At 39.5% G+C, this 14,174-nt stretch overlaps 1 protein-coding gene across 3 annotated transcripts in view; it reads right to left on the reverse strand.

The window, feature by feature from the left end:
* The window catches only part of DISC1 (DISC1 scaffold protein), a 176,890-nt gene that overhangs the window by 123,766 nt on the left and 38,950 nt on the right, over positions 1-14,174 (reverse strand). For all 3 annotated transcript variants that reach the window (XM_060753819.2, XM_067465294.1, XM_067465299.1), the window contains one exon: positions 1,964-2,111. In XM_060753819.2, coding sequence (XP_060609802.2) covers positions 1,964-2,111 — 148 coding nt within the window. The remainder of the gene's footprint in view (positions 1-1,963; positions 2,112-14,174) is intronic.

A 14,174-nucleotide genomic window follows, 5' to 3' on the forward strand; every position in this document is an offset into this window, starting at 1 on the left:
CAGTCTAGTGATATACATTGTATTCATTTCACATAGGGCCCGTCCAGACAGTACCTTTATTGCGGTACCTACCACAATAATGGAGGGGCTGTCCAGACAACATTCTGGACAGCCACAAATTAATTCGCCACAAATCAGGAAAACCCTGGTTTGTGGCAAATTAATTAGATGGTGGATTTATTCCACGGCTTCTTGGAAGGCGCAGGATAAACCCACTATTTCTGGTGCCTGAACTACAGTCTGAGCAGCTCTCCCAGCACATAGAAATGACGTGCCGGGGGGGGGGGAGAAAAATCGCTCACCACCACCCCCACCCCCCCGGCTCTCCTGGCACTTCATTTCTACATGCCGGGAGAGCTGCTCAAAGCCTGTAATGGAGGCCGGGTAAGTTTTCATAACTTTTCAAAGGGGTCTGGGGGCTTCGGGGGAGGGGAGTAAGTTCTCCTGAGCTAGTCCAAGGAGAACATCTGGACACCCATCCCATCTGGGATGGGTGTTGACAGGCTCCCAGGAAGATCCACATTTTAAAAATGCAAATGATCCTGGGATAAAGGGCTGTCTGCAACCATCCAAAGTAGAAAATCATTAAGAAGGCACAGCAAAGAAAGAAAGAAAAATCTTGAGAGATTTGTCTATGGTTAAGGCAATTGTATTTGGCGCCCCCAAATATGCTAACCAGTTACAGGATAGGACAATTGGGCAATGGCAAGGCAAGATGGATGCCCTGGAAATGGAGCACAAGTAACATTTTCTAGTCTGTGGCAGTTGGAACCATGTGGGTTTCCCGCATCCACCCTGCCCTACCATTGCCTGATTGGCCAGGCAGCCAGACCTTTACAACATTGCCATGGAAGCCAGATACTCTTGAACTTCCCCTCCACTGTTGAATAAGTCCAGTAGTAGCCAGAGTCCTCCCACATTTTCTTTTCACCATCAAATCTCAGATTATGGTGGAGCAGCAGCTATTTGAGAAAAACTAGGGCTGTATATTGTAACTAGCCTAATTTCCTCAAAGGCTAAAGTGGAGGCAGCCAAGAAAAAGGTTTTGGGATTCTTTCCTATTTTGTATTTCAGGAAAAAGGAGAGTCGGGCTGTATCTTTATTGCCAAATTGCAATTGGCGGCTAAGAGGATAAGCAACCAGCTTGAGCTGGCACAAAAAGCTAAGGGTCTATAGGACTCTGGTTCTTCAGTTATAAGTAGTGCACTTGGCGCAGAAGCAGCTAAAGGAATCATAGAGTTTTCCTGTCGAGTTGCCTATAGTGCCGATCAAACATAGCCACGACTTTTCTGGTTTCTCTACCAACAAACTAGAGAAAGAATCCAGATTTTAGTTTTTTTTTATTTGTGTCTCTGGTTTGTTCTAAGTGAAACAACCCAGAATAGGAACTGCATTGGTGTTTAGCCAACACACTGAGCAAACTATAGATTGTATTGTCGAAGGCTTTCATGGCTGGAATCACTCAGTTCTTGTGGGTTTTTTCGGGCTATATGGCCATGTTCTAGAGGCATTTCTCCTGACGTTTCGCCTGCATCTATGGCAAGCATCCTCAGAGGACCTCACCTCTGAGGATGCTTGCCATAGATGCAGGTGAAACGTCAGGAGAAATGCCTCTAGAACATGGCCATATAGCCCGAAAAAACCCACAAGAACTGAGAAACTATAGATTGTTGTATTTCAAGGCCTCTATTCCAAGCAAAAACCAACCCAAAACTCATAAAGGACATGGCAGGATTCCCAAGGGCCTTTGGGTTGCTCTGTTATCTAAACCAGCTCTGCAGCCTCCATTAAGGCTATCTGAACTACAGGGTTTCTAGTTCACAGTTCAACCTATTAACCATCCATTGCATTACACTCATCCCTTGATTTATTGGGAAGGTGGTAACAATGTAAGGCAGGGTGTCTTGATTTCAGTTCGGTTACATTCCACACCCATAAATTCAGCAGTTTCCAACACACTTACCTAGGAACATCTCCATTCAATGTTAATTGAACTTGTGTTTTGAATCTGTCCATAAAGCTGCTAATTGAAGGATGTCGAGAAGGAAGCTGAAATTTTAATGAACATTTCTCTTTTTGCAACTCTTCAATTTTTCTTCTAAATTTATCAGCTATAGGGGAAAAAAGGAGAAACCCATTATTAAATAATCCAATGATGTACTTTGTCTAGAAATAAAGTTTTATTTTCAAATATTTTAGTTGATTGTTGAATGTAACCCAAAATGCATCAAAGTGAAGCTATTTAATCCTGAAAATATATGTATAAAATATATAAAATATATAAAATATATGTATAAAACCAACAGCTAGCTGTTCTTTGAAACTCTTGTTTACTGAAAGCTGCAATACTAATTTTGAAACATGGGATGTAACAAGAAGTCTTATTTTCACAGATTTCAATAAACAAACCTATGGCCAAATTAGACATGTCATTAAAGATGTAAGTGGCTCTTCCCAACAGGGGAGGCGGTAGCCAGGACCAGAAGTTAATTGTGGAGTAATACAGATCTTGAAAAACTAACTCTTTTCTGGGCTATGAATCCCCCAGATCTTGGGAGTTGTTCTTGTTGTGTGTCTTCAAGTCATTTGTGACTTTGAGCAGCTCTAAAGCAAAGCTAATGTAGGGTTTTCCAGGGCTTAGAGTGTGTGACCCAACCTAAGCCTCTAGTCTCCAGAGTCATAGCCAATGCTCAAACCCCTTCACAGATTACACTGAATAATAATTATTTTTTGCGGCTCTTGAACATAGCCTTAACACTTTGCCTCTGCCATAGTTGTGATCACAAGCAATAAAACCCACAACTGCTATGTGTTTGAGAAAGGAAAGCTGCCAGTAACACTCAAGCAAACCTCCATCCTGTCTCCCACCACTCAAAAAAATATATATACAGGCAGCCCTCCACCTTTGTGGGACTAAGGGACACAGGCCCCTTGAAAATGAAAAACCATGTATAAAGACATTGCATTGTTTTTATCTGAGAGAACACCTCTCTGGGAATTTCTAGGACTTCCAGCATGACTGCATGGTCAACTACCACTGGAAGCTTACTACAAAATTGTAGTGGAGGATCCAGAGATTCCTAGAGAGATGTTCTCTACAGAAATCTCTAGGTCAGTGGTTCTCAACTTGTGGGTCCCCAGATAGTTTGGCCTTCAGCTCCCAGAAATCCTAACAGCTGGTAAACTGGCAGGGATTTCTAGGAGTTGCAGGCCAAAACACCTGGGGACCCTCAGGTTGAGAACCACTGCTCTAGGTCCTCAAGCATGACCAAAAGAAATTAACCATACTCAAAAATTTAGAAATTGCTGCTATGTTAACCAAATCCATGAATAATCAAATCCACAACATGAAAACTATAAATGTGGAGGGACAACTGTAACAGTAATGTTAACCTAATCTGTTCTAAAGAGTGACACAAGGACAAGGACTACCTTTAACTTCCCTTTTGTCTCGTAAAGATCCAAATGAGCGCGAGGGGATTTAATTTACACAATCTGCCCCTCCAGATCTCATTGATATTGTTTTGCCCGGTGGATTCCCAAACCCTAGGGCCAGCGCTGGTAATGTGAGACTCTTATTCCATCAAACAAAGATTGTGTAGCAATCACTAACTTTATAATTTCCCCTTGGCAGCTCTCACTCTGGCTGAAAACCCCATGGCTTTTAATAATGCAGTTTGTGGCTGTAGTAGAAAGTTTTAAGAGTTTGGTAGTTTGTACAACTGAACTCAACTATTCCATCAATTTGTCCTCTATAGTTATATCTCATGTGATCTGTTCTCTCTCCCCCGATCCTCTTCTAACTATGTCATCTCACTCAACTCTAAATTTCCCCTTTGAATACTTAGTATTCAAGCCTTTATCTCTTAGAGTAAATTAACATTGAGAACTTAGATAAAAAAGCACACTTGAAAATGATATTCATGTTCTATTTCATAAAGAAAGTGCCTATTTTTCTTAGTAACTGACACTTGAAAAAAGTTAGTGCCCTTTTTGTTCTTTTATGGAAGCTTTGTAATTTCATAGAGTGCATTTTAATATATTCCTTTCAAACAAAAGTAAAACTAGTTTCTCTTTTACTTTTCCCAGCAACAAAAGACCCTCCAATTCTTTTATCATTTATAACCACTATAACTCTCCTTTTTTCATTTCGATAATATGCTTATCAGCTCAGCTTTGCAGCTATGCTTGGAACAATTGTTACATTCTTTGGGGAAAATCTGGCCAGGTGCTTAAGGGAAAAAGAAAAGCCATCTGAACTACAGCTGATCTGAATAGAGAGGCATGGATTCAGACAGCACTTTCATCAGAAGCAAGAAGTGACCCTAATTTTGAGAAGGGCACTGCAAAGGAAGAAAAAAAAATCCATCCAAAATGAGAGGACCGAAATTGAGAAAGCATGAGTGATTCTTTTGAAAAGCCGATATACAGCTGTGAGGACTAGCAAATTTGATGCATCAGGACAACAGCCTTAGTTTAATCATCTCAGCTTTTAGAGAGCGTTCAGGCCTGATTTGTTCTAGGATCCCTTTTTTTTTTAGCCATGTCTCATGGTATCTGCAGAACTTTTCTCAAGCACTTACACAAAACCCAGCTCCTTCTTCCTCTCCACATCACAACACCTTTGTGTTTCTCTTATGGGGCCATTTTGAAGATCTCTGGATTGGTCAGAAGTGAAGTCAGCCTTTCACATTCTCTGAGGCAAGGGATGCAGGGCCCTCTTGAAAGGGGAAAATCTCAAATAAAGATCATTTGGCAAAAATATGATAGCTGGGACCCAATGCTGGTTGCGCGACACGAGTCACAATTACACTAGCGCAGCAAGAGACGCTGGTGTGTGTTATAAACTTAACTATTGGTAACTGCCATTTTTTTTACCATTCTTACTTTCACTCAAACTTAACTTAATTACATGTGGATGAAGCATGCTATAAACTTAATGCTGTCTTGCACACATCTTCGCTTCTCTAATTCTGACCCGTGTTTCGCAGCCAGCATTGGGTACCAGCTATCACACTTTTGTGGATCATTTTTTTTTTACCTGAGTGAACACCTCTCTAGGAATCATTAGGTGCTCCAACATATCCTATGGTCAACCTGTGGTGTAAGTTGAGCATAGGGTTCTGCTAGAAGACCTAAATATTCCTAGAGAGACCATATTAAGTGAATCCGCAAATGATCAAATCTGCAAATGTCAATCCCGCAATTGTGGAGGGCTGGACTTCAAACTACTTTATACTACTCCAGAATAACATAGGGTCAATCTGGATTGGAACTACTGCTGCTATAAATCAGAATGAATTTGGTCAATTCCTTTTTTTATTCAGTGCTCAGCTGAATCGTTTGTGCTGTCCTAGGACCAATATCTTTCCCCCATGAATTAGGAAAGCATTAACAGGGAAGACTTATATATGCCTGTTCTCATCCAATTGCCCTGAGCAGTTGAAGCACCACTTCTTTTTAAAAAAATTAAAAATGGTTATGTGTGTCCTACATGTTACCTAGTTTAGTCAAAGGAAAAATGTTGTAATGAGACATCTGCTTCAGCTGTATTGTCGTTACAGTTTGAGGGAGGCATGCTAAAGCTGATCCACAGTACAATAAACTCTCTCTACAAAGTCCTTGCAAACCTAGTTTAACAAGGAAACAGTCGGAAATATAAAACATAGCGTTGAATCTTCCACTCTCTTCAAAATGGAAAGACTGCCAAAGAGGATGAAGCAATTTAACTCTCACAATCATGGCACCACTGAACATAGCTAGTCTTCCTACCTGTCTTACTTCAGATACTAACAGTGCATCCATAGAGTAAGAAGGCTAAACCCATAAGAGAGAAAGTTGTGTCTAAGGTATCCCCGCTTTTAAAAATCAAACCCAGCACCTTCTATCATGTATGTAAACAAAGTGTGGGAGGCATGCAGGCCTTCAGAGTGTGTTGAGCTGCAACCCCCATAGCCAATAGTGAGACATGTTGGAAATTTCAGTCCAACCATTTTTGTAGGACATGATTCCTACCTTTGATATAAATCACTTGAGCATCCACAGATTTTGCCAGCGAATATGAGTAATTTGTTGTGCATGATTCACAACTTATGACTCTGGATAGAACATACATGCCTGCGTTAGCCTGATGACCTACACTGTGTCAAACGACAACTCTCACTATTATTATTATTATTATTATTATTATTATTATTATTATTTTCTTACCCACCTCTCCTCATGGTGCAAGGCACGTTACAGAATAATTAAAACACATAAACACTGCAAAAACACCACAAATACACATATTAAAACATAACTCTGTAAAACCTACATATTAAAATACACAAAACAGAAACTAAACAAAGGACACACATTTAAAATTCATGCTTAAAGACAGTCTGGATAGGCCTGCCGGAAGAGATAGGTCTTTACATGATTTTTAGCTGTCAGAGTTCTTTGGGCAAGACATTTCACAGTCTTGGGGCAGCCGATGATAAGATCCTCTGGGTAGTGGTTGTCAGTCAGATTCCGGCTGGTTGGAGCAAATGCCCCTCAGAGGACCTCATGTTTGAGGAGGTATAACCATTATAACCAAACTACGTGGCATGTTTTGTCTCAACACATCTGGTGGGCACTAAGTTAAGGAAGGCTGGGACAAGACACTGTCAAATATATTGTGAGAAGCTGGTGTTCAATTAAAAAGAGAACTGCTAATTAAAATAAAACGTCTTGAAATAGCAGATTGAACAGCCATTTCTGTGCTATCATTTCATTCCCTTGTAGTGACTGCTACATGGAAAGCTTGCCAAGTTAGTGCTGCAGGGTCCACATTTCAACACATATATGCTTTCAAACAATAAGCTTCTGTCAGGTTAGCATTCCATCAAATCTGTCAATTGCATCTTGTTTTTCGTGCTACAGGACAAGATGACACATCGTGTAAAGGTCAAGTGGAAAAATGTCCCTTCCACTACATCATCATCCTCAGTTGATAAAGGTCATTCCGCCCAGTAGTTGTTGCTACAAAGAACAAAAAGCCTACATGATGAGGAAAGTCCTCAGTACCTTTTGTCTCACCCAAATGTTTGTTCAGGACCCGGTCAATACTTCCACTTCTTTTTCAAATAGATAATGACATCACTACATTAGAATAGCAGTAACTGCATCTAAGGAGTGTAACACTTCAACAAGCCCAATTTATACAATGCCAAAGGTTATGTCTATTTAATGATATCACACATACAAACTCAGACTTATTTCTAGAGACTAAGCGGACAATCTAATCCCAAGACATGATAATATTCACACAGAGTTCTGAGTAAGTACATGAGTGAACAACATAGAGACCGGGGTCACTAACTCAGTAATTTCTGCATGTGCCACAAAGACTAATGTCTGATAAAGTATAGCAGTAGGGGGTGTTTAATTTCCTTTCAACAACAGACCTTTCTTTTCCAGCGAGATGATAGAAAATTGATTTCAACCAGAAATGACATTTGTGGTGCTGTAATGTTTCTAATCTGATCCAAGTAAGATTTACACTTATTATAATTCAGTCATTATTTAATACCTTTAATCTTGATTGTGCAAGATTTTAATTATACAATATATGTTTTAGTGCATTCTCTTGTCTTTTTGTAAGCTGTTTTGAGTCTGGGAGAAAGATGGGATACAAATACAGTGACTGACAGACGACTAGCACATTTATATTCATTTATTTCATATCCTTCCCTTTTCTTCAACCAGAACTCAAAGTAGCCTGCAAAACTGAAACAGCACTTTAAAAAGCTACAGATATACCAAAAATAATAACAAAAACACCATTAAAGGATGTAGTCTTGAGATATGTGTAGCCTCAAGGACATTATTACAACCTCCAAGAACCTCCAAGCCTTCAGATACTCTGCCCCCATCCTATGGAAAAAATAATTTGTCATCTTAGAAGCTCCCAAGTAGCTCCTGATTTTGCCCTGGCTGGAAGGATCTAGGGAATTTTAAAACCAAAAGTGAAATACCTGTCTTCTCTAATGTGAACATGCATATTTTAAAAACTAGGCGCACAATTCACATCTGGTCCCTAGAAGATAAAACCAACACGCACCTTTATACAAGAGTTTACCATCTCTGTCTTACAAAATTGCAAAGATTATAGATTCAGTTCTGATGCTAGAGAAAGGTACGGCTTGTTGAAAAGTTTGGGCTTGCTCAATTCCTTTTCCTCTTTTCTTCTTCTTTTTTACATGTGAAGGAAACCCAGTGTTTTCCTTTTGCAATTTAGAATAAAGCATAGCTTCCCATTTTGCCTAAATATATGAAAATCCAGTTAACTGCTGTATAATAAAAGGCAGGATCACATTTTGGTTTGAGATCTAATTTTATTAACTGAAGCCAATCACAGTTTCCCATACATACAACATTCAAAGAACTATACATTGTTCTGCCCAACAAAAGGGAGCATTGTATGTCCTCCTCTTGAATGAAGAGGAAAGTGCAAGGAAGCGTGCACACCTGAGGCTCACTATGATAGACTCTTGGGGTAAGAAACCTCAGTTTCAGAATGGCTTCAAACTACAGGAAAGGCTATGGCTATGGGATTGAATAACATAGAATCATAGAGTTGGAAGAGACCCCATGGGTCATCTAGTCCAACCCCCTGCCAAGAAGCAGGAAAATTGCATTCAAAACAGACCTGAGAGATGGCCATCCAGCCTCTGTTTAAAAGCCTCCAAAGAAGGAGCCTCCACCACACTCCGGAGCAGAGAGTTCCTCTGCTGAACAGGTCTCACAGTCAGGAAGTTCTTCCTAATGTTCAGGTGGAATCTCCTTTCCTGTAGTTCAAAGCCATTGCTCTGCATCCTAGTCTCTCCTCCCTATGACTTGGCCTCACATATTTATACATGGCCATCATGTCTCCTTTCAGCCTTCTCTTCTTCAGGCTAAACATTCCCAGCTCTTTAAGATGATCCTCATAGGGCTTGGTCTCCAAACCCTTGATCATTTTAGTCATCCTCCTCTGGACACATTCCAGCTTGTCCACATGCGTATGATTAGGATGAAAACATTGATTCTAGGCATTTACTGCTCCTTTTAACTACTGCACCAAATGGAAAAATGTCCTTTATTTTTACAGTGTCATAGTAAGTAGCCGTGAATCTGTTTTGCTCAGAAAGTTTGTATTAGATTACTACACACTCAGACATAGCAATATGAACTTAATATGATTCAAATCCATGGCAGATATCTCAGGCCCCATCCATTTAACTGCATCAACCTGCATCATATGGCAGTATAGACACATATAAACCAGTTTAATGCAGTTATATGGCACTGTAGATAGGGTCTCATCTGACTGTAACAGGGGGGACTAGAAAAACACTGCAGTTAAATTTGGCAGTAGACTTTAAATTATGGTTGCAAATACAAACTGTCTAGAAAGAAGAGCAAGAATGCAATCCTCAGAATCCTCCAGTCAACCAGTGTGGTTGCTGGCCAATGAAACTCCAAAGAATATGTCCCAGGATCAAGTCCCTCAGAAATGACTAATTAAATTACAACAGATCTTCATTTCCCAATCCTAATCTCACTATTCTGTAAAATATGTTATTTCTTTCCACAATACATGAAATGCTATGGGTCTACATGCTTGTGGTCCTGTTCACATCAGATCTCCCAAACGATAGGAAGAAATTGCCTGCTACCTCAGGACCACTTGTTATGGGCTTTATAAGGGAAAAAAGAGCCACAAATCTGAACTGATGCCTGTGAAGAGAACACTTCACAGGCATCAGTCCAGGATAGCTATTAGTTGTTTATTACTCTGACAACTCTGTTTATCACCAGATCTAGTCAATTAAGCGCCCAAAGGTTCTCATTCATGACAATACAGATGTCAGCCTAGAAACTATTAAAAGTAGCTGTCATTTGCTGTCTTCTCCGACAGCCCTGTGGATTGATTCACTTGATTTGGCAGAAGGAAAGCACTGTATCATCATTGCATTTCTATCGGCAAGATTAAAACATTTTTTCTGCCTCTACTTTATAGGTGAAAATGGAATTTTCATAAGAAACACTCAATTTTTAGGAAGTTTTATTATTGCATTTGTAAACATTTCCCTAGCAATATGGTAGTGGGAGAGGAGGGAGTTATATTAGGAGTATCACCTTTACAGAAAACTACTATTTCTTATTCTAGCTTCATATTCTTATGACATAATTAAATAAAATACTTCTTCAAATAAAGAAAATTTCCCCTGAGGCAGCATTTTCCAATTTAGATATTCCAAGCTGGCAACTATAATACCTAATTAAACATTTCACTGTAACATTTCATAGTTGCTGAGAACAAAAGATTCCCAGTGAATGCAACAGTATTTCAGGTGCCCATGCCTGTTAAGATCTAGAAATCCAAATTGACAAGGGCATTTTATATACCCTTTTCAAAAAGAGAATGGCATGTGTGTACATATTACAGACACAAAAATGAATGGTAGGTTTGTTTAAAAGTGCCATTGGAAACCATTCAGGAGATATTTGTGGAAATTAAAAACTACAGTTGTTATTGTTGTTGTTGCTAAAAGCCTATCAAAATGTAAGATCTGCCACAATTCAATACATGCCAATGTGTATAGTATTTGGACAAGCATGTAAAAATAAACAAAGAAGTGTACAAGTGTTTGCACAAGGACAGTATCAAAACATCTTAGTCTCGAAAGAATTGAAGTGTCATTCCAAATCAGATTACAGGTAAATCTAATTCAGTATTCTGCCTAAAGCAGCAGCCATGTGTTCTGAATGTTCAATACCTCACAAGACAAGGAAGAGAAACAAGGACAGCTATTGAACTGCACTGTTCATGGGCTATTCCACATAATAGAAGTTGGGGACTTCATTGTATTCCCCCTTTTGGAGATGGTATCCTAAATTACATACTATGAATACAACAATTCACATCACTTGATCAACCAAATCTTGGCAAATCTAGGCTTGACAAATCCAAGGCAGAGTTAAAATTGCTGGAAGAAACATTAATCACCTTATACATGTGGATGATACCACGTTGATGACTGAAAGTGAGGAGGAGCTGAGGAACCTTATAACCAAGGTGAAAGAAAAAAGTGCAAAAACTGGGTTGCAGTTAAACATCAAAAAACCAAGTTGATGGCAACCAGACTGATTAATAACTGGTAAATAAAGGGAGAAAATGTAGAGACAGTGACAGACTTCGTATTTCTAGGTATGAAGATTACTGCAGATGCAAACTGAAGCCAGAAAATCAGAAGACGTTTAATTCTTGGGAGGACAGCAACAGCCAATCTCAATAAAATAGTGAAGAGTAGAGACATCACAGCGGCAATGAAGATCCGCATAGTTAAAGCAAAGGTATTCCCCATAGTAACCTATGGATGTGAGAGCTGGACAATAAGGAAGGCTGAGCAAAGGAAGATAGACGCTTTTGAATGGTGGTGTTGGAGGAAAATTCTGAGAGTGCCTTGGACTGCAAGAAGATCCATACTTCAGGAAATAATGCCCGACTGCTCATTGGAGGGAAGGATATTAGAGGCCAAGATGAAGTATTTTGGCCACATCATGAGAAGACAGGAAAGCTTAGAGAAGACAATGATGCTGGGGAAAATGGAAGGAAAAAGGAAAAGGGGCCGACCAAGGGCAAGATGGATGAATGGTATACTTGAAGTGACTGGCTTGACTTTGAAAGAGCTGGCGGTGGCGATGTCCAACATGGAACTCTAGTGTGAACTGGTCCATGAGGTCACGAAGAGTTGGAAACAACTGAATGAATAAACAACAAAGGTCAACCAAAAGATAAAAAGGACACCACACTGCTTTTTGAAGCCCACTGGCTTTTTATCAAGTCAAATAATGGGAAAAGTGAGTGAAAAGATCACAAAATCACATTTTGTGATGTTTGCTTAAGATGGTGTCTAAGCACCAAAGGAGGATAGAACAGAATAACTTTATTGTCATTGTACATCATACAACAAAATTAAATGACATCCCCTACAAAACAAAACACTATTGCACAGCCCCTAATACTACATCAGTGTGAAACCATAGAGTTCAATATAGTTATTTATAATTTAAGCCAATGCTGACACCCATCTGATACCAGCTTCAGGAAACACATCAAATACATCTGGAGCCAATACTGCCTGCATGATTCCAATCAATGATACAGACAGAAGCAATATTCCTTCTCAGCCAAGCAAGGACTGGAAACAAAAAGCTGAAAACTAGTGAATCTGCCCTGGCTTGGATTTTAATAATGTTAAAGCTACATTCTCTCAGCCTCAAGGGAAGACAAAGACAAAATGTCCTCTGAACAAATCTTGCAAAGAAAACTCCAGGATAGAATCAACCTTGGGTCACTGTAGGGCAGGAATCTCTGGAAGGTACACAGCAACAATAGACAAAAACAGTACCATCTACAATGTTTTAAATACATAGAGGAATGTGTCAGAGACATATCAGTGTTATTATTAGATGAAGGGTTTTCCAGTGGAATTATACAAATCCCCCAAGATTCTTTGAAAGAAAGGAAAAGTGATTAGACCTTAAATTTCCAAGATTTGATTCTAACAATGCATAAGTGACAGACTCAATTTTTGCCTGTCAGTATTCCTCACTACATCGGCTCCTTAAGTCTTTATCTTTACACCAGAGTGCTTCAAGTAATCCTTTCTTTACCTTGTAAAAGAATGTAATCCAAATCTTCATTCATTACCCCTTTGAGTAACAATTTACAAAGTTCATTTATTTTCATTCATATAAAAACAAAGGCCCTGCTCTGCAAAGTGAGGCCCTCTCATTAAAACTGAGGGATGGTGGAGAGGTTAGTTCAAACATCAGTCCAAATGCAAATTATAGTATAAACACATTAATGTGAATTCTAGAAGAAAAGGTGAGGAAAAGAATGAGATTCTTGTAAAACTGACAGTAAATTTATAGGTAAATGTACATATTTTGGCAAAAAATATATAGATGAGCTTGAAGTCCTTATACAGGAAGGCATGATGGAGACCTGGCAAGATGGATCCCATAACTGGAATATTACAATTTTAAAAGAAAAAATATATGTGATAGGAGCAAGATACATTCAAGGCAAGAGTACTGCCAAAGTGGAAAATAAAGTGATGGGATTATGATGTTGGCAGGACTGGAGACAGGGAGGAGGAATGAGAGTGGAGCAAGTAGTTGGATTGGCTACTGGTTGCTAAAATCAGCTTCAGGCAGAAGAGCTTCAAAATCTGACCAAGCACTTCTTCTCACATATCTGATTTTGGCGGTGACAACGGTATTTTTGTACTTTAGCCACAGAACCCAATGGCTCCCATCACACCCCGGAGAACTATTCCTGGGGCAGCTCTGTAGATGAAGTATTGCTGTCACCAAAAAAAATTGGTGGCGGTGGACAATGGTATGCTCCCTGTCTTTCCATAAGGAAAGATGGGCTGAGCCATTAAAAACAGGAAGCATGTTTTCAGCAGCTCAGCCCATCTTTCCTCACATATATGGGGAATGGACTGTAAATAAACAAGGGAGGAATAAAAATGCATTGACATCAGAATGAACATAACAAAATAAAGTTAACAGAATTAAGATAGTTTTATTTTTAAAAATGCATATTAAAAGTCTGATTAAATAGCATCTCCATATTCACATAAGGTAAGCTTCAAACACTAAAGTTATAATTTTCTTGGGGAAAGGAACTGCATAATGTATTACTGTACAAAGTTGTTGTTTATTCATCCAGTCGCTTCCAACCCCTTGTGACCTCATGGACCAGTCCATGCCAGAGCTCCCTGACGGCCGCGGCCACCTCCGCTCCTTCAAGGTCAAACCAGCCACTTCAAGGATACTATCCATCCATCTCGCCCTTGGTCGGCCCTTCTTCCCTTTTCCTTCCATTTTCCCTAGCATCATTATCTTCTCCAAGCTTTCCAGTCTTCTTAATATGTGGCCAAAGTGCTTCATTTTTGCCTCTAATATTCTTCCCTCCAGTGAGCAGTCAGGCATTATTTCCTGGAGTATGGACTGGTTTGATCTTCTTGCAGTCCAAGGCACTCTCAAAATATTCCTCCAGCACCATAGTTTAAAAGCTATGCAAAGTTACCTGTAGCTACAAAAGCCTCTAAGTGTTTCTATTAGGAATCAAGTTAGAATGCTTCTTTCAT

Source organism: Anolis sagrei, chromosome 1 (assembly GCF_037176765.1).
Source record: "Anolis sagrei isolate rAnoSag1 chromosome 1, rAnoSag1.mat, whole genome shotgun sequence".
NCBI classification, from domain to species: domain Eukaryota; kingdom Metazoa; phylum Chordata; class Lepidosauria; order Squamata; family Dactyloidae; genus Anolis; species Anolis sagrei.